This window comes from Ctenopharyngodon idella, chromosome 6 (genome assembly GCF_019924925.1).
Source record: "Ctenopharyngodon idella isolate HZGC_01 chromosome 6, HZGC01, whole genome shotgun sequence".
Taxonomy (NCBI): Eukaryota; Metazoa; Chordata; class Actinopteri; order Cypriniformes; family Xenocyprididae; genus Ctenopharyngodon; species Ctenopharyngodon idella.
The window spans coordinates 2748808-2770612 of record NC_067225.1 but is presented as its reverse complement, the minus strand read 5'-3'; the positions used below and the strand labels follow the sequence as shown (position 1 = coordinate 2770612).

Sequence of the window (21805 nt, the reverse complement as noted above, 5' to 3'; positions counted from 1 at the left end):
TTTTGTAGCCTACTAGTAGAAGCATATCTCAAAGATATTTTATATTTTTTTCTTCCCTAAAAAGCTTTGTTAAAGATCAGGGTTTTTATTATTATTATTTCATCAGTATATAGCAGTACATTAGATGTATTTTATTCAGGTGAACAGTGAGGTCCAGCAAAAATACTTGAATGTCACAGTATTGTAACGTCTTGAATCATAGACTGTCTCAGAGGACCGAGGACTTTTATTTTGGAACGTATCTTACAATGACGTTTTTTTATAAGCAGGAACTACCAGACGTCTTATTTTCTTATTATACTACCAATAAAAGAACGTTCAGGCGTTTCTTCTACATTTTAACATTCCAGATGAATAAAGCAGTTCCCATTCTGTGACCTGTGCTTTTATTTATACGTCATATCGAAAGTGCTTCACACACTGTCGTCATGTGATGTCTACCAACTTCCCGACTCTTATTGTTTTATATCTTCTCTGAAATTGTTAAAAACAAGAAGTCATTAACATGTTTAAAATATTATTTTCGGATCCCCTGCTATTAATTAATGTTTTGTATTGCACTATTTTATGCTAAGTTGTGTTTATTATTTGTTCTATCTTCAATAGAAATTAAAAAGAAAAAAGAAAAAAAGAAAAAAAAAAAAACTACATTTCCCATGGTTCATTGCGGCCACATGATGACGCCTGGTAAACTGTAATAGGATGTTCGATGATTTTATCCGCATGTAGAGGGACACAGTGACCCTGAACTGAATCGGGGTGAATTTATTTCTGCTATCTTAGTATTTGGGGTGATTTTGGCGGCTGATGGGGGCCGGTGACAGTAGGAGCAGATCTGTGTCATACGGACTGGACGAACAGGACAATGTCACAGTCCTACAGGGAGTTAAGGTGACACCACAACACATTATTACAAGCACAGACTTAGAATGTAATTATGTCCTGCAAGATACTATTATACCATTATATGATTTTAATGGGATATTTTATTGTAACTGTGTTTTTATAAGATAACTATTGTAACTGTCCTTATTGTCCTCTTCTGAACTTTAGTGGCACTGAGAAAGTGAAAGCATCAGTTGATTTGTTAGCGTTCCATTGACTGCATTGATTCATATGTGATATAGTGATGAAATCTGTTAATTTTAAAGCACTGTGCTCAAGTTAATCCTCAGTTCTTTTATATCATAGTTGTACTGTGAAATAGAAACCTACAGTAATTTTATCTGCTCTCACACAAGGTCAAAGATACAAAACAGTGAGATAAGACTGATCTGTGAACAGTGAGGTGTGTGTGTGTGTGTGTGTGTGTTTCTTCACAACAGATCAGCTATGTAGTAGTGAAATAACAAATATCTTTCAGATAATGTCACTTATTTAGATTTAGAAAAGTGGTTTGCATTTGTTTTAACAAACACAGAGCCAATTGTATGGAAGCCCATTTCTGACACAAGATAAAAAAAAAATTTTTTGGTAAATCGTCATGACATAAAAAGTCAAAATTGTAACATACTAAGTATTTACTTAATAAAATAACAGTATTTAGCCAAAAGCATACTTGAGTGAAAAAAAAAAAGTTTCTACACTTTTGTAAATAAACACAATTGTATTTTAAAGGGATATTTAGATTAGAGCATCATTTATGATATTTTTATGTGTGCTCTCAGCTGTCCGGTGATGTTCTTCAGCGGATGAGGGAGTCGGGATCTTCTCCAGAGAAACCAGCTTCACCCAAACCAGAGAGTGCCAAACCTGAGCCAGGTACCGACTGCTTCTGCTCCTCCACAGCAACATCCCCCTTCATCTCATATCTGACTGTGTTATATTTATGTTTCAGGGCCTTCCAGACCTTCTGCAGCAGAGACACATGAGGAGCACAGGAGACGGTTAGTGTGTTCAACAGTGGAAATTTATTTCTATTATTATTTCTGAAAATAACTTCTGCCATAATATACACTGCAACTCTGCTATAAGAATCAGTAAATCATGTGCTTAATCTTCATGTCTTTCATTAATATATATATTTCAAAATCAAGTCAAAATTTATTTCTATAGCACATTTAAAAGCAACAGAGTTGCTCCAAAGTGCTGTACAACAAAACGTCGAGCATTTACGGGCAGACTGTTCCTTCTCTGCTGCAGCAGAGAAGGCCCGACCACCCTCAGTTTTACAGCGACAATGTGGGACAGTTAAGAGAAGCTGATTACTCGACCTAAGTGCTCTTTGAGGAGAGTAAGGAATCAGAAGGTCACTAATATATTTTGGTGTGACACCAGATAAAGCCTTGTACACAAAAACAGAAATTTTTACAGGAAGCCAATGTAAAGTCACTAAAATTGGAGAAATGTGATCCTTCTTTTTTGTTCCAAGTCTCACTGCAGCATTTTGGACAACTTGCAGGTGAGAAATCGCAGTTTTAGGCAGGCCACAGTATAGGGAATTACGGTAGTCCAGGCGTGATATTATGAGAGCATGGATTATAGTCTCCAAAACTTTCTGGGGTAGAAACTGTTTTAATTTCGCAACCAATCTCAGATGAAAGAACCTGCCCTTTACCACTGTACTGATTTGTTTCTCAAAATTTAGTGACGAATCAAATGTAACCCCAAGATTTCTTACATGAGGTTGAACAGAAAGAGAACCTAAATTAAAAACAGATGGAGACCTGGAGGGGCCTAAAATCAGAATTTCGCTTTTGCTTTTGTTTAATTGCAAAAAATTATTAGCCATCCAACATTTAATCTCCTCAGAACAGTTGCAAAGCGCATCCAAAGAATCACTACTGTCAGTTTTAGCTGGTAGATAAAATCGGATCGTCAACATAGCAGTGGTAGGAGATCTTATATTTCTTAAAAATGGCACCCAAGGGGAGCGTATAAAGTTAAAAGTGAAGAGGGCCTAAAATAGACCCTTGAGGCACACCGCATAACAGGGGAACCGTCGAAGAAGAAAACTTTCCAGTGCTCACTGAGAAGGTTCTGTCTTTGAGGTAAGAGGCCAACCACTGCAGGGCAACACCCTAATTACCCTCCACCTTTTCCAACCAATGTAACAGAATACTATGATCAAGTGTATCCAATCCAGTGCTTAAATCCAACATGACAAACACCGCATAAGAACCAGTATCGAAAACCTGCAACAGGTCATTGCTGACCTTCAACAGTGCATTTTCCGTACTGTGCATTAATCTAAAACCCGACTGAAAAGTATCTAAAATATTAGACATACTGATATAGAAATACAACTCTCTCTAAGAGCTTTGAAATAAAAGGCAGTTTGGAGATAGGTCTGAAATTGCTAAGGATAGATGGGTCAAGATGGGGTTTTTTAAGCAGAGGCTGAACTACAGCATGTTTAAAAGTAGCAGATACAACTCCATTTGCTAGAAAACTGTTAATAATGGCTGTTACAGCTTGGCTCAAGGTTACAAACACTTCCTTGAAAAGACGAGCTGAGATGACATCGGACTCACAGCTGGAGGATTTAGATAACTGGAAGATAACTGGAAGAAAACAAGTTAGTAAATCTGCTGGTGAACAACTCAAAGGGGGATCATATGTTGATGGCTTAATGGAAGCCTTGATCTCCAAGACTTTATTATAATTTTTTTTAAAAAAGTATTATATATATATATATAAAATAAATGCTCATTACCGTAATACAGTATTTTTTACTTAAGTAAAAACATACTGTAATGCGATGATTTTTTATTTTTATTCAAATCATCATACATTAAAAGCATCAGTGTTATTTTGAATCAGATTTAATTTTTATATTTTCAGTTTTTATTTTTATTTGTTTTTAGTAATTTTTAGTAATTTTGTCTTTGTCTTTTTTTTTTTTTTTTTTTAAATAATACTATTTATTCAGTTTCAATTTTTCATCTAATATATTATATTTTATCTTTATTTCAATGAACAAAAATGTTTGGTAACACTTTAGTTTGGGGTCCAGTTCTCACTATTAACTAGTTGCTTATTAGCATGTATATTACTAGGATATTGGCTGTTTATTATTACTTATAAAGCACATATTAAAGCCTAATTCTGCATGACCATATTCATCCCTTTCCTACCAATACCTAAACTTAACAACTACCTTACTAACTATTAATAAGTAGTAATTAGGAGTTTATTGAGGCAAAAGTCATAGTTAATAGTTAGTTAATAGTGAGAATTTTGGACCCTAAACTAAAGTGTGACCAAACGTTTATGATAAAAATCCTGAAAATCATCACATCTAATACTACCATGATGCTTAAATACTTGGCAGTTTAAATAATATATCATGAATTTTTTTACTTTGCAGTAATGAGAATGAGATTATCATGCATTACAGTTGGGTTTCGGCTGAAATGTGACTCACGCTCAATTGAATCAAGGCTAATTGGCTCACTGAACATGACTAATTCTTGAACAGTCTTTGCTGGTCACTGGTGGGGCAGTAGTTTAGTCATGATGTCTGTGTGTTTGGCTGTAGGTTCGAGCGGGAACAGGCTCTGGTCCAGGAAGAGTTGGCCCGGATCGCCCGTCGAGAGCGAGAGGCGGCGGGAGACGACATGAACCCAGCAGTGCTGCGAGAGAGAACAAACACACGCCAGGACCTGGAGAAAACACACAGCCTGGTGAGACACACGCAGTGATTCACTCTCTTCTTCTGTCTTTGCTCCAAACACTAGCTATGTTTCCATGCAATGCAAATTTAACTTATGCAAACAATTGGAATATAGCATAAAACAGTTATCCAATTACATCCTCTGTTGAGGCAAAGTCACCTGAGTTTATTGTTGTGGATCGAGGGATTTATTCAGTAAATGTATTTCATCGTAGTTTATGCACATATAGGATATATGTTTTATATGTGCATTTTTAGATTTTCTGCACATCTTGGCGTTTCCATCCAGCATTTTTTAATGCAATATCCCAAAACGCGCATAAAAATAGGTGGATGGAAACAGCTACTCTGACACATGCATCTTAACATGTTTTATTTCAGCAAAATTGTTTCTAATTTTATGAAAGAATATTTTGTAAGTAAAGTATAAGTAAATGCTCTCGGTGTCTTCGTGTTTTTCTCAGATATTTTTTGCATTTATCTTTATGACACATGTGATCAGTTGATTTCACACTCCTCTGAATTCACATTTGCATGCTTTAATGTTTAATTAAAATATGTTTTTTAAAAATCAAAAACTAGTTTAATTGAATATCTTTAAGTCCCACAAACACAAATAATTCAAATGTTTTGGAAAAGCATAACAAACCTTTTTCAACTACAGCTACATCTTGTATTATTAAATGATTAGTGTGGCACTAGATGGCAGCAGTGGCGTTTGATTTCATCTTGCTGTTGCTGTTTGAGGCCATGCTTGCCATTTAATTACATAGTGTCATTTATAATAACCAGGCTTCAATGTTAATAATGTTACCCTGTTTTGCATGTAAAGCTTTCTTATAAAGGTTTTTTTTTTTTTTGCTCACAATATTTTATTTTTGTGTGCACTCTCTCTTTCAGTTAACCTTCTCTTAGCTGAAAAAGTCATAATTGTGACTTAAAAAAATCTAAATTATGACTTAAAAAGTCGAATATTTTGGCAACAGATTACAAGCAATATTATTAATTAAATTCAACAAATAGAATTGAGTTAGAATTAATCAAATTAATTCCTTAAACGTCAACCAATTAAAATGAGTAAAATTTAAACAAAAATATCTGAATAACAGACAGATGTCAAAGTTTAATTAAGAACTCTTTATTTTTTATTGCCAACATTGAAGACACCTGATGATAACAAGTAGAATCACTGAAGGAAAGAGAAACACAAGAATTAACAGAGGTTTAGATGTTGATGTTGATGACTTTATTGAAAACATTTTAGTGTTGTTCCATTCAGTTTTACTCTTTGCTTTTTATGTCACTTTGTGGTTTTTGTAATGGTGTTTGATAATTTTACACATTTTAAGTGGTTGACTTTTAAGAAATTAATAAGATTAATTTCTAACTCAATTCTTATATGTTGAATTTAATTAATAATATTGCGTGTAATCTGTTGCCACAGTTTTATTGAGTAGATAGAGCGTATTACTTTTTACAGTGCATACTGTCATAATTGACATAGAAAGTCAAAATTATGAGATAAAAAGTAGAAATTATTACATACTGTCTTTTAGGTCATAATTTGCACTTTTTATCTCATGACTTAGTATGTCATAATTTAGATTTTTATGTCATAATTATGACTTAGTATGTAATCATTTCAACTTTTTATATTATAATTATGATGTACAAAAAAAAATTATGTGGCAGAAATTGGCTTATTATTACTATATATAGTAATAATAATATTATTATTATTGCAATCTTTTGTTTTTGTGCTTTCTCTCTGTCTTTCTGTCAGCTGATGTGGTTCTGATTACTGTCAAAAGCATTGATCAATCATGCATGTATATTCAGGCTCATTTACACACTCTGATGAGTGATAATCTTCAGCTCATTCATTATTATGAATCCTGTCCAAGTGCTTTTGTTAAATTAAAATTTGCAGAAATAATATTCAGTACAACCAACTTTCTTTCTTTCTTTCTTTCTTTCTTTAAATGTAATTATAATGAATGCTATGATTGAGGGTCGTCAGCTGTAAAAATTTTTTCATTATTTCTCTTCTCTCTCTCAGTCGGATGAGTTGCATTTTCGGGTAAGCAGCGGCAGCCGTTAGCTGTAAATCTCAGTTTTATTTTAGCTGTTATGTGTCATTGTAACTGCATGTAAATTAGACCACACACACACAGTTTCTTCATCAGAGTCATTTTAAAGTCAACACGCAACTGTGTTCACAACCAGTGCTACTGGAGTGAAACACAACATTTGACGAGAAATCTAGGATGATTTTATGTCATGAAAGTGTCTATAATGGAAGGTTATTAAAATAGTAGGGATTGATTAAATATTATTTATAGAATATTATAGAATTTATTAATATTTTTAATTTGCTTTGATTTTCATATTTTCATTTTAGTGATTTTGTTAAGTGTTTTTCTCATTTGTATTAGTTTTTCCCCCAATATTTCTATTTTGTTTTATTTTATTTTTATTTCAGTTTTAGTAATTTTACTACTTCAACGTCCATTTAAATTTTTAATGTTTAAGTTTTTCATCTAATATTTATTTTATTTTATTTCACTCACCAAAAACAATTTTTAATAGTTTTAGTTTTAGTTAACAATAAAAAAATTAATGATTAATTTGTATTGTTTGTGTCAATTATGCATATTTCTACCCAAATTCTCAATACTGTAATATGTTTAGAAGTTTTACTTTTTGTAATTCTTATTCTCAGTTATGATTTTTATTAAATTTGTATTAAATTTAAATTATTTTTTTGTTGTTTCAGAGGCGGAGCAAGTTATTATATTGTGATGAAGATTATAAAGACAAGCCTTTTTTCATGTTGACTTTAAAGCTGTTGTCCAGATAATCATGTGTCATGCAAATGTGTGTGTGTGTGTGTGTGTGTGTGTGTGTGTGTGTGTGTCTGTGTCTGTGAGCATCTGTGTGTCTGTGTGTGTGTGCGTGCTATTGCTACTGTAAGTTTACCGTATGTCATCATATGTATTTGTCTTCAGATCATCAGATCATATTTGTGTAGTCAGTGTGAATAAACACACACACACACACATACACATTGAATGTGTATCATCTTATACATGCAGCTGAAGTGTGTCATTTCATTCTGTCCCATCATACTTTGTTTTTTTTTTTTTTGTGTGTGTGTGTGTTATTTTACTTCATGTTAGTACTGGAGTTTGAATCATTGAATCATTATTCAGAGAGTTTGTGATGATATTCCTGTGTCTGTGTCCTCTTGCATGCTGCTACACTTCTTAAACTGCCAGTTTCCGTCATGTGTCGGGTACATCATCGATCTCTTTATCGTGTGTGCTGCTCATCCTCGCTGCTTTAGTGTCTGTGGAACATCTTCCGTGTTTAAAAGCCATCATGAGTTTGGTTGAATTGCAAATGACCCCATGATGTTGAGAGGTTTATTCTGTGTCTCTATCAGGCCCGACAGCTGAAGACGAAAGAAAATGAACTGAAACATCTCGAACAGTTTTACAAGGAGCAACTACAACTGATGGAGGAGAAGGTGTGTACATCACAAACTCGCTTCCTCACAAACTGTGCCATTTTTAGATCTTAAGACTCGGTTTGGTTGTATGAACCTTTGTTTCATCACACATCAGATTTTAGCTTATTTGTGATGATATTTACAAAATGTGGCCTTCAGAAGTACAAACACAGACACATGCTCACATCACAGACGGATGGTGAAGAATCCACTAAACACTCTAAATCTAAAACATTTCTACACATTTCTCTCATCTCTTTGATGTTACTGTACGTGCTTCAGGCTGAAGATGATTTGTTCTCTCTGATGTCTTCATGGTCATATGAAATGTAGCATTTATAAATACAACTGTTTGCATAAACTCGATAACAGAGGTGGTGATTATGCGGCTTCATCTGCTTCTTCTGATTAGCGATACGCCACTTTAATGTGTGTGTGTGTGTGTGTGTGTGACCGATGTGGAGAGTTGAACTGTGGGTAGAATCCAAATGTGTGATTTTATGCTTCTGAAAGTTGTTTTAGATCATTTATTAATATTAACTGCCTGAGGAAGGAAAGAGAGAGAGTTTGAACTTGTGTTTATTTGATGTGTTTCACACAGAGAAAATCACAGCAACAGAAGAAAAAATAAATGAATTTTATAAGAACTGAAATATAACAAAATAATATATTTACTTTATTTCAAAAGAAATCCATGAACTCGTAAACTATAAATAGGAAGCCAATAGCTGTGGAAAAACTCATTTATTTAGTGCTGTAAAAAATGAAACAATTAAAAGCATCAGGTGGCCTGAAGCGTCTGTGAAGGACGCTGATTGATCGGAAATGTTTTTAAATGTGTTACAGGCTTGTGGTGTTGTGCACAGGAGGTCTGTTTACCTTATTCGAGTTAACCATATTTACATATTTAAATTTAAAGACCTGGGGTTTTGTAGTTGTTAAAGAGGTTGTAGGTTCAAAGGTTGCAAATGTTCAAGAGAAAGTCAACCTTTGAACCTTCAGCTTCTTTAACGCCTACAAAACCCCAATAAAGTTGTATAAGATTTAAAAATAAAACAAACTGTAAAATTATCAAACCTGCTATGTTATAAGACCAGAGCTGATGGTTAACAGATATGGATTTAAATATGAACCTAACATAACATGTTCATGAACTGTTTTTTAAATTAACATGAAGATTTGAAGTTAAATATGACTGTATAACGGAAAGTGTTTAGTCAATTGCTGTAACTGGAAGCTGGGAAGTTTTACACTATTTTTAATCAAAATGTGTTTGTGAAAGAAAAATATCCATATTTAACACGTTATAAGGTAAAATAACTAGCTTCCGCCAGACCGCCTTCCGTATTCAACTTACGGAAAAAGAACTGACAATGCGTCAGTTACTTGCTTGTTGTGTAAGTTGAATAGAGAAGGCATAGGACGTAGCATAAGCGTTTTGTACTGCGAGAGGCGTTACACTTTCTTCGTAAGTTGAATACGGAAGGCGGTCTGGCGTAAGCTAGTTTTTTTTACTTTATAACGTGCTAAAAATGTATATTTTTCTTACACAAACGTATAGTAGCATCCGGATCTGCAGGCAGAGGAGAAATTTTTGATGGTTCGGTCCAGTGGCGCTGAAGTTGTAATCAATATCTTCTGCGTTGAATGAAGAAAATGACGTCAAACTTGCACGGTTAATTTGACCCTGTTGTTGAGGAAGTTGTGCATGGCTTGAAGTGAATGAGGCCTGCCCGTCCGGCTGCGCCGGCCCGGGTGGCCGAGGTTTTACCTGAACAGCAAACCATAGTATCAGCAGGAACAAAGAGAAGAACCAGAACAGGGGGCTTTTTAACCTCTATAGAAGTAATTTGATATGAAACACCGTGATTATTAATATAACTCCGATTGTATTCGTCTGAAAGAAGAAAGTCATATACACCTAGGATGGCTTGAGGGTGAGTAAATAATTGGCTAATTTTCATTTTAAAGTGAACTAACCCTTTAATGCAGTATATGACACATTACAGTAAGGACATCAATGTGTTTCATATCAGCTATGAAGTTGAACTGAGGTTATAGATGGATCATTCCTGCGGCGTTTATGGCACAATGTCTTTTCAGCATCTCTTGCTCTGAGACTTAACAGGCTTAGTTACGCTTTAGCTGTGTGTGTGTGTGTGTGTGTGTGTGTGTGTGTCTAAACAATTGCACACAAATATAATATACACAACTATATACAGTGAAATATGCACAAGATATTCACTAAAAAGAAAATAAATAATGTAAACTTCCATTCAGATGTTTGGGATCTGTAAGATTTTTGTTAATGTTTTTAAAAGAAGTCTACTCTGCTAACCAAGGCTGTATTTATTTGATCAAAAATACACTAATATTGTGAAATATCATTACAATTTAAAATAACTGTTTATTTGAATGTATTTTAAATTTTATTTATTCTTGTGATCAAAGCTGAATTTTCAGCAGCCTCATATTTTTGTGCAAACTGTGATACATTTATTTCAGGATGTTTTGATGAATAGAAAATTGAAAGAACAGCATTTATTTGAAATAGAAATCTTTTGTAACATTATAAATGTCTTTACTTTCACTTTTGATCATCCTTGCAGGCTAAAAGTGTTAATATATTTCTCTTTAAAAAAAAATCTTACTGACCCCAAACTTTTGAAGGCTTATAGACTATTTTTTTAGGACCATTAAGATAAGATGTTTTGTTACATTATTTTCATGACAATTAAACCCAACTACATTTTCATTAATGTCATTAAAAAAATACCATTCTCATTTTTGGTGGGTTTTAAATGTGCTTAATTGTCATAAAAATAATTATGCTTTGCATCAAGTTAATATGTTTTGTGACATTATTTTCATAACAAACACATTTCCCACCAACACTTTCATTAATGTTGTTTAAAAATCCTCATTTTGGGGGGTTTTGAATTGTGCTTAATTTTCATGAAAATAATTATACTTTGTATCAAGAAAAAGTCTGTTTTAGATTCATTAAAATATAAGTGTTTAAGTGGGTCTGTCTGTTCATCCAACCCATGGAAGATGAGGAAGTGTACAAGGAAACCTGTCTCATTATTTGTGCAATTTCATTTGGTGATGCACACACAGTGGATGTGATGCTCTGCACACACAGATACACACTCCTCCATTCCTGAAATCTTTTTTCTTTGTAACTCTCTCTCCTGCTCTATTGAGGTGAGACCTTTAATCGGCTCTCGTCTGTCATGTGTGCGTTATACTGCTGCAGTCTGTGTGTGTGATGCTTTAAATGACAGCTCACATTTTTAAGATTCAGCCTACACACACTAATCTGAAACGCTTTGGTTAAGCTCTCAAAGAGAAATCCTGAGCGTGACGCAAACGCATCACACACACACACACACACACACACGCACATACACACACACAGACAGAGAGGAACAAAGATCCTGATCCCACTGGCTTTCTCTTCTGCATTTCTATCTGCACTCTTCACACTGTCATGTAATATTCATGTCCTTCATCTCAAAAAAGGTTTGTGCTTTTCACTCTGTCAAGCATTTGCAAGAATAAAACCGACTCAGCTACTCGTGTTATCAGAAATATCAGGTCTGACGCGATAATCAGACTGATATCTGCTCCAATCTGAGAGGATTTACCTGGACAGCAGGTGTAATTTCTCTCATTATTATTCATACAGTCTGAATACACAAATCTACGCTACTTTCAATCTGTCTCTCTTTCAGTTTTAGCTTTTTCCTACACTCTAAAAAATAGTGGTTCTTTATTGGCTTCTATGATTCCATGAAGAACCTTTAACATTCATGGAACCTTTCCACTGGACAAAAGGTTTTTTATAGTGAAAAAAGGTTCTAGATTTTTTTAAATGTTCTTTATACTAAGAAAAACATATAGCAGTTATTCACTTACTTTCCTCTAATTCTACATGTAACAATCAAAAGGCCAGATTTACTAACAGCTTGCGCCAACGCAAACCCTCTTTTGATGTTAAAAAACTACTGTCGGGATTTACTAAAGACACGCAGTGCAAAATTAGCATTGAAAAGGCGTGGACTGAGTTGTTTTTGCGGCTGACCTTATTGCATATACTATGCATTTGTAGGAGTTTCCCTTTCAGACACAAAATTTTTGGAGGAGAATATTTAAATGAATCACGCAACATGATTTACTAATGTTTGCGCTAGTCAATTTACTGGTATTTGCGCCATTATTTAACGCCCAAAAAAGCATGTCTTAACCCATTTTGAACCATGGCTGCAATTGTTGCTGCTAGCAGGAGACACCGCAGAGAACAGAGCGTGTGGTCGAAGGGAGAAAATATTTTCCACTCGTATTAATTTCTTTGGAATGCCAGAGGAAGACGTTATCTGTATATTACATTTAACAAGTTGTGCCTGTGTCGACCCGCATCTGATGAGCATCAGCTCTGCTTATTTGCGACCCAACGCTAATTTGCACTGCTCTTGGTAGATTGTGTTGGTCATTATGTAAATGATTTGACTGCATCTGTGTTCTTTAATTTGCGCATCAGCAGTAGATCACACGCAAAACTCATCGGCGCATTTGTGGAATTGCGCTCTCGCGCTAATTTGCTCCGTTTAGCAAATCTTGCCCAAAGACTCTTGATTGACAGGTGAGTACGCGGTCCTTCACTGTAGTCTGAGGGTGTATTCACACCAGGAAAGTCCACTAGTTCACATGCTTTGGTCCAGGACCAAATACAATGTTGAGGAGAATCTATAAGATCTATAAGAGGAGAAAAGAATGGGAAGTTACTAGATACCGTTGCACCAAAACTTACAGATGAAATGGAATCAAAAGCATCAGGGCTAAAATGGAGAGAACAAAGACACGGGTCTTTAGGAAGTTTTATTTGTCCACATTCATCACAACTTCCTAATCTTTTCTCCTCTTATCGATAGTAAAGCAGTGAAGACTTGCATCGCTTCTTCTGTAGCCCATCGACTGAAAATTGGCATTGTATATTATATTCTGAGTTGTATTGCGGTAAAAATAGCAACAGGGCAGTGTCAGTAGCTCACCGAGTGCAACCATTTGACGTCATCGACGTAGAATGCACTGTGCACCTAAACAAAATGGCGCCCCCCATTGTCCAAATATGTCATGGATTTTTTCAATAACGTAAATCTTTAATGGGTTTTCTACTACATATTACAGTAAGAGACATCATTTATGTTATATTAAGCTATACAAGTCTTAATACCCAGGGTTCCTTTAATCGATGGTATATACTTCTGTTGAAGCCATCATTGCACATTAGTTCACTTATTTTTTAAACAGTTGTGAATTCCAGGCGAAAAACTACATTACCCATGATTCTGCAAACAAAATCTCCACCAATCAGGGTTCCAAAATGAGTAAATCGCACCAAATAAACTATTTTGCACCCTTTTACTCCCATGAAACACTGGAAATGCCATAATCGAGAGTCTTCTATGCTACTACTATAAATGTTTGTATATATGCATATTTTGCAATAAACATGAATGATTATCCATTATTTTAATTGTAGTTCTTTTTGGATTGTAGGGTGATCAGGACTTGCAGGTGATCTTGCATGAGCCTGAAGGGGTTTATTTTTTGCGATAACAACCGGCTGGATGTACATTGTCCAGCTTATTACATGGCTACTTGCCACATAAGTAAATAATTAGACATGAAAATTAGAAAATCAGAAATATTGATCTGAGTCGAAATATTTTATTAGCTATTTATTTGCTAGCAAGCAGCAAGTTCAAACTAGACAGACATTTAAGAGATACGGTACAGTCATACCACATATTACATGGCATTTCGCCACATAAATAATTATTTGGATGAGAGATATTGATCTGATATGAAACTGATTTAAAATCGTACCTGTTTGTAATCTTATAATCCATCACAGTGAACAAAACAATAGTCACAAAATGGCAGCAGCTGCGTTTGTATGAAACAAGAGAGAGCGAGTCCGCGATACCAGATGACACAATTAAGTAACTGTACACAAAATATTGATTTGACTGATTTTTAATATTTTATTACCTCATCAAACACAAAACGCAAACCATTCCTAGCAAGCATATAGCAGATGAGCCTGTGTTATCTGTTTTTAGCGGTTGTTATTGAGGAATAACATACCGTTGGATTTCGCAATTGGCCAATCAGAATCAAGTATTCCACAGAGCCATGTAATAACAGGGAATAACATACCACTGGATTTCGCGATTGACAAAACAGACTGTGTAATAAACTATATTATCGCCCAGCTGTAATCTGCTAAAAGTGACTACAGTATAAGGCATGAAGATATTATAAACATTAGCATCATGATTTTCTGTAAAGCTGATTCGAAATTGTATTGTGTATTGTGAAAAGCACTATACAACTAAATTTGACTTGGAAAAACATTCCAGAGCAGAAAGACAGATGAAAATACACAGATACGCTTCAACAGAGCTGCGAATCAGGTATTAATGAAGCGAGAAACGAGAAAACGAGCTGAGAATCAAAAGATGGAGCGATTGAGAGAGAAAGCGGCTGCGAAACCGTGGAGGAAAATGACATCTGTAGAACATGAGTGAGCTTTAGTTATTTGCTGTTTATCCCATTAGACTCTTAATAGCTCTGAGGAAGAAATTATGGAATTTGTGAAACTTCACTTCTCTTATTAGAGGTGTTTGATAAGGCAACCATTATTCACCTAAAATGACAATTCTGTTATTAATTACACACAGATGATTTTTAATGCTTTTTCTGTCCCTCCTGTTTCTTTCTACCTCTTTTTTCTTCAGGAATTGTAGATTTAATAAGACAAGAGAGTCTAATTACTCCAGCTGAGACTGTGAGATTGTAATTACATTGATAGATTATAATCACTTACAGTGTATTGTTTTTTGCGTCGTACTGAATTTAACAGCTCAGAGCTGAAGTAAGGAGCAGATATTGCAATGATAAAACTCAACATGCCATATAATGCCAGTCAAGGTTTCTTACACCAAAACAATCTGAGTTAGCCGTGCGAATGTGGCCAAACGTTCAGCACTGCTGTGTTTTGTTATTGTGGTAATTGCCGTGTAAATGCCCATAAAACTCACTAAATAAAACGTTACGACGTCTCACTTGGCATTCACTGGCTAAGAGATGTGCTGACGGAGTCAGAAAAATAATGACGCGGCTTTAATTGAACCTGTGAGGCACAGTTAACCTCACAATGCTGAGTTACTCCATACACATATAAAAAGAAATGTTTTTTGAGTGTTTATTGCATTGTGGGATTGGTTTAGAAAAGGTAACAGAAACATGAGATCTGTCATTCTGGGATTTCTTGATTTTTATTTATTTATTTATTTATTTTCATTTCCCCATATGAATTTGCATGATAAATATGGCAGAAAGGGTATGAATGCTTCTGTTTGGGACTGTAAATCAACATTTGCTCATTGTAAATGGAGGAAAACAAATACAATATTTCACAAAGATTTGAACTGTCTTGTGTATTATATGAATGAATGCTGCTTCACATGACTAAACTCCAGCTCTTTCTGTGTGTTTGTGTAGAATACTGACTACTATCAACATACTCTACACATGTACACGCAAGAGGCGGTTAAAGCAGAGGCTGCGGTGAAGTAAGTACAAATATCACTGTGTGTATGTGACAGTGCTGTTTTAGTATCTTCTATTCATTAGAAACAGTAGTTTCTCTTCATATTTTGAGCCAGATTTTATTTTCATATTTTCTGTTTTCATTTTAATTTGAGTTAAAGTTTTAGTAATTTTGTTGTCTGTTTCTGTCATTTTTATTAGTGTTTTTTTAAATAGTTTTTATTAATTATTATTTCCGTTTTAGTTATTTTAGTACATTAAGCTAAACTAAATGAAAAGCTGACATTGAAGTTTTAGTTGAAATAAAGTTTTTTTTTTTTATCATATTTTATGATTTTAGTTTTAGTTAGCTGTAATAACCCTGGTTTAGTATCTTAATATTCGTTTTTATTAATATTTTATTAATATTTTTTATTTAAGTTTTAGTAATGTTGTTGTGTTTTTGTCATTTTTATTAGTGTTTACTACATCCAGCTAAACAAAATGAAAATGAGAAACTAGCTGAAATAGAATTTTTAGCTGAAATGTTTTTTTTTATTTTTTAGTTACGTTTAAGTAACACATTTTTTAATGATTTTAGTTTTAGTTTGCTATAATAACACTTTTTTTGAGATGTCAGAACAACGTAATTTACTAAGAGAACATTTTAGCCTTTAATGACTCATTTTGTTCTGTGAAAGGGCAAAAATCTGTTTTTGTTGCTCAATATCAATGACTTCATCTTTTAAGGACCATAATGCTCTCAATGTTACGGAGCCCCGCACCTGACATGCAAGAAAAATTTACCCTCGATTTACTAATTTGTGCGCACGATTTAGCCTATTATTTTTTTCCTGCATGTCATGTCCGGGGCTCCGTACAATGTCTGTCTGTTTGTGAGAAAGACAAAAATCAGCAAATTCCACCACAATATTTCAGCAGGCCACTAGGTGGCAGCACTACTACTACTGTTTTGTGTTCGTCAGTCTTTGACCAGTGACCATGTGTGTTGTTGTGTTCTTGAGTTGATATTTAACACAGTTTAAAGTGCTGCTATGATGCTATTTTAAAGGATCCTAATTCTGTTTTGGAGTATCCTACAATAGGCATCCAAGGTCAAAAAACACTTTAATTTTCTCATAATATACAGTGGGTACGGAAAGTATTCAGACCCCCTTACATTTTTCACTCTTTGTTATATTGCAGCCATTTGCTAAAATCATTTAAGTTCATTTTTTTCCCTCATTAATGTACACACAGCACACCATATTGACAGAAAAACACAGAATTGTTGACATTTTTGCAGATTTATTAAAAAAGAAAAACTGAAATATCACATGGTCCTAAGTATTCAGACCCTTTGCTCAGTATTTAGTAGAAGCACCCTTTTGATCTAATACAGCCTTGAGTCTTTTTGGGAGAGATGCAACAAGTTTTTCACACCTAGATTTGGGGATCCTCTGCCATTCCTCCTTACAGATCCTCTCCAGTTCTGTCAGGTTGGATGGTAAACGTTGGTGGACAGCCATTTTTAGGTCTCTCCAGAGATGCTCAATTGGGTTTAAGTCAGGGCTCTGGCTGGGCCATTCAAGAACAGTCACAGAGTTGTTGTGAAGCCACTCCTTCGTTATTTTAGCTGTGTGCTTAGGGTCATTGTCTTGTTGGAAGGTAAACCTTCGGCCCAGTCTGAGGTCCTGAGCACTCTGGAGAAGGTTTTCGTCCAGGATATCCCTGTACTTGGCCGCATTCATCTTTCCCTCGATTGCAACCAGTCGTCCTGTCCCTGCAGCTGAAAAACACCCCCACAGCATGATGCTGCCACCACCATGCTTCACTGTTGGGACTGTATTGGACAGGTGATGAGCAGTGCCTGGTTTTCTCCACACATACCGCTTAGAATTAAGGCCAAAAAGTTCTATCTTGGTCTCATCAGACCAGAGAATCTTATTTCTCAACATCTTGGAGTCCTTCCATGCGGGCTTTCATGTGTCTTGCACTGAGGAGAGGCTTCCGTCGGACCACTCTGCCATAAAACCCCGACTGGTGGAGGGCTGCAGTGATGGTTGACTTTCTACAACTTTCTCCCATCTCCCAACTGCATCTCTGGAGCTCAGCCACAGTGATCTTTGGGTTCTTCTTTACCTCTCTCACCAAGGCTCTTCTCCCCCGATAGCTCAGTTTGGCCGGACGGCCAGCTCTAGGAAGGGTTCTGGTCGTCCCAAACATCTTCCATTTAAGGATTATGGAGGCCACTGTGCTCTTAGGAACCTTAGGTGCAGCAGAAATTTTTTTGTAACCTTGGCCAGATTTGTGCCTTGCCACAATTCTGTCCCTGAGCTCTTCAGGCAGTTCCTTTGACCTCATGATTCTCATTTGCTCTGACATGCACTGTGAGCTGTAAGGTCTTATATAGACAGGTGTGTGGCTTTCCTAATCAAGTCCAATCAGTATAATCAAACACAGCTGGACTCAAATGAAGGTGTAGAACCATCTCAAGGATGATCAGAAGAAATGGACAGCACCTGAGTTAAATATATGAGTGTCACAGCAAAGGGTGTGAATACTTAGGACCATGTGATATTTCAGTTTTTCTTTTTTAATAAATCTGCAAAAATGTCAACAATTCTGTGTTTTTCTGTCAATATGGGGTGCTGTGTGTACATTAATGAGGGAAAAAAATGAACTTAAATGATTTTAGCAAATGGCTGCAATATAACAAAGAGTGAAAAATTTAAGGGGGTCTGAATACTTTCCGTACCCACTGTACATTGCACATCACCTTATTTCTGTCTGAAACAGTTCGATAAAGGATTCATTGTCTCTAATCCCCTCCTTTCTGAAAGCTGCTCTGCTCTGATTGGTCAGATGGCCCAGTCTGTTGTGATTGGCCGGAAACCAAACACTCATTATCATGTCTGAATTTCTTCTCTTCCTCAGCACTTACAGATTTTTTTCAATTGCTAACATCCTTTTGTCCAGTCTGTAGTCACATTTTCAAAACTCTAAACACAATTAGCACAACATCCGTCTGTTGTGACCATAAAATTAACACAATTAATGTTGTTTTCACACAAAGTGCAGTCAATTAACACATTTCTAAAATGCTTATTTTCTTTTCATACAAGCTTACCCCATACCAAAATCATGGATCTTTTTCATCTTATTTACAAATGCTTAAACACAGCATGTCAGAAATTAAGATCTAATGTTCCAATCTTTAAATATAGTACAAAACCTCTACTTCTAAAACAATATCAGCTCAAAAGGGTTAAAATATATATATATATATATATATATATATATATATAAAACAAATACTGAAACAATTGATAATCATAGCAGATCACTGAAATATTGAGAAATAGCAGATTCCAATCTCAGTTGGAGGCATAGTCAGGTGTTGATGTTCTTTTCATTACATGGACATACAGTAAAACTCTTTGAATTGGTTTTGTTCATTGGGATGCAGAACAACACAGAGGAGCAGAAAAAGAAAAGGACTCATTTGACCATTTGAGTAATTCTGTTACTTTCTTCTTTTTTTCTACTGAACATTCAATAAAGTAATGACTCATTCACTTTTACATAGTATGTTGCCAAGAATGCACACATTCAACACTCAACCAAAAATGTAAAATGGCTTACATGTAAGCATTCTACTGTTACTGCAGTAAAATGAAACTGAATTATAAAAACAATGGATATTCATATTGTCTGCAGGTAGAACTAAAACATGACAAGTAATGCAGTTTTCATAATGCCATCAGCTGTTAGTATTTTGACAGTCATTGCGCTATGATTGACTATATGTTCATGTTGGATAGAAAACTAGTGCTAGTGTTTTAACAGAACAATTCAATTTTGAATCAGGTTTGCTGTGTTTTGATAGAGTTAGTATATGTAGGAATTTTTTTTTTTTTTTTAGCATTTTGAAATGTAGAGTTTGTATTTATTTAACAAAGTAGGGTTTTGGGCAGAAAATTAACTATTTGGCTAATTGTGTGATGTAGGTGTGTTGCTGTGTTAAGAGTTTGGAAAAGGTACTTGGTAAACAATGTTAGCAATTGTAAAAAACTGTAATACACAGTGATACGAACAGTAACGATGGCGTCGGTTTTACCGTATCAATCTCAAAGCAGATCCTCAAAGTGGATCTGCTTTGGCAGCAAAAAACAGCGTCTTCTCAACATGAACAACATGAACCGAACTCTTCCAGTCTCTGCTACAGCTACAGTGTTTGAGGGCTGGGCAAAGTAGACACTGTTCACCGACAGCCAGTGAAGACCATAGTCTGGCATTATGCAAATTATTTACAAACCTATGTAGGTTCAGCAGGAAGTAAGACTGAAATTACTGATGACTTGTTTCAGGCAGTTCAGAATCGCTTTATCTGAAAGGTCATATCTGAAAAATATAATATTGGCACTAAGGTGATTCCATGTTTGTTTATTTTGATTTTACAGTGGTGTGATCATTAATGGTATCAAAGTTTTTGTTGTAGTGATTATTATATTACTCATCCACCAGTATGTTCCATAAAGCCTGTGTATATGTATTTGTAAGAGTGTTTATTGGTCATCAGGCCTCGTCATGTGAGTCCCATCTGCCCTGAGCTGCAGTCGCAGGTGTTGAACTGCTACAGACTGAACAGACAGCAGACGCTGCACTGCTCACAGCTGGCCAGAGACTACATGAACTGCATCAACACCTCCAAGAAGGTACGTGTGGGGTTTGTGTGTTTTATCAGGAATATTATTATTATTAATGTTATACTTACTGTATATAACATAAAAGAGACAATGCACAGTCAACCAGTCATTGAACCAGTTTGAAATGTAAGAAATCAGCCTTGATGATATTGCCAATTTTAGTCTAATCAGACCCATGCTGATAATAAAACAATATGTTAATACTGGCCGATACTGATATTTTTATTCATTTTTTCCCTTCCATTGTGTAATGGAGAGCTGGTTCATATTAAAACATGCCAGAGTCATTTTCTCTGCAGGAAATAAGAAGTGGCGACCACTGCTGTGTGTCTCATCTCAGATCTGTGTGTGTGTGTGTGTGTGTGTGTGTGAGCAGCTCATTTTAATACTGGATCATTCATACACACATACACAGATAACAACAGTCTTTATTAAAGATGATTTCTGTGTGTGTGTGTGTGTGTGTGTGTGTGTGTGTGTGTGAAGCTGGCACAGTGGCCATATGCCAACTAGAGCGGGCACGATGCCACACTGCTACTGAAGTGAAACACAGCGCTAATGAAAGACATTTACATTCAAAAGAATCATCTGCAAATAAATGAAGAGCAAGTGAGTCTAAGCAGTCTGACTCACTGATGAACACTAGATTCATACAAGCAGACCCTCTCCATATAACTCTCATAATCTGCTGTAGCATGACATTTAGTTTTTGGCCAGGTTTTTGGCCAGTTTTGCCTTTATTTGAAGAGAATCTAAACTATGACATAAAAGGTCGAATCATGACATAAAAAATAATTATGACATAAAAATAATTATGAAAGTCTTTGACAAAATTCAAATTTTTATGTCAACTTTTTCTTAATTTAAACTTTTTGTCATTCATTTCAACTTATCTAGTAATTTTGACTTTTTATCTCATGATTTAATCTTTTATCTCATTATTATGACTTATCTCATCATTTTGACATTTACCTCATTATGACTTAGCATCTCATAATTGTCATAATTATGACTCTATCTCATAATTTCAGCTTGTCATAATTATTTTTTATCTCATAATTTTGACTTTGTCATAATGATTAGATTATTTTTTATCACATAATTATGACTGTCATAATTAAGATTTTTGTATTATTATTTTGGTGTTTTATCTCATAATTATGACTAAGCATCTCATAATTGTCATAATTAAGATTTTCTTTTAAACATGTTTTTCACTTTATCTCATAATTATAACTTAGTATCTCATAATTTTGACATTTGTGACCTTGGACCACAAAACCAGTCATAAGGGTCAATTTTTTGAAATCGAGATTTATCATCAGAAAGCTGAATATCAAATCCATTGATGGTATGGTTTGTTAGGATAGG

At 35.0% G+C, this 21805-nt stretch overlaps 1 protein-coding gene across 3 annotated transcripts in view; it reads left to right on the top strand.

The window, feature by feature from the left end:
• Nucleotides 1–644: 644 nt before the first annotated feature.
• chchd6b (coiled-coil-helix-coiled-coil-helix domain containing 6b) overlaps nucleotides 645–21805 on the top strand; it is a 27384-nt gene continuing 6223 nt past the window's right edge. For 2 of the 3 annotated variants that reach the window (XM_051896700.1, XM_051896701.1), the window contains exons 1-8: nucleotides 645–891; nucleotides 1668–1761; nucleotides 1838–1886; nucleotides 4481–4625; nucleotides 6675–6695; nucleotides 8061–8144; nucleotides 15699–15769; nucleotides 20308–20443. In XM_051896700.1, the coding sequence (XP_051752660.1) occupies nucleotides 808–891; nucleotides 1668–1761; nucleotides 1838–1886; nucleotides 4481–4625; nucleotides 6675–6695; nucleotides 8061–8144; nucleotides 15699–15769; nucleotides 20308–20443 (684 nt within the window). In that variant the 5' untranslated portion in view covers nucleotides 645–807. The remainder of the gene's footprint in view (nucleotides 892–1667; nucleotides 1762–1837; nucleotides 1887–4480; nucleotides 4626–6674; nucleotides 6696–8060; nucleotides 8145–15698; nucleotides 15770–20307; nucleotides 20444–21805) is intronic. The other variant, XM_051896702.1, reaches the window with a different exon arrangement.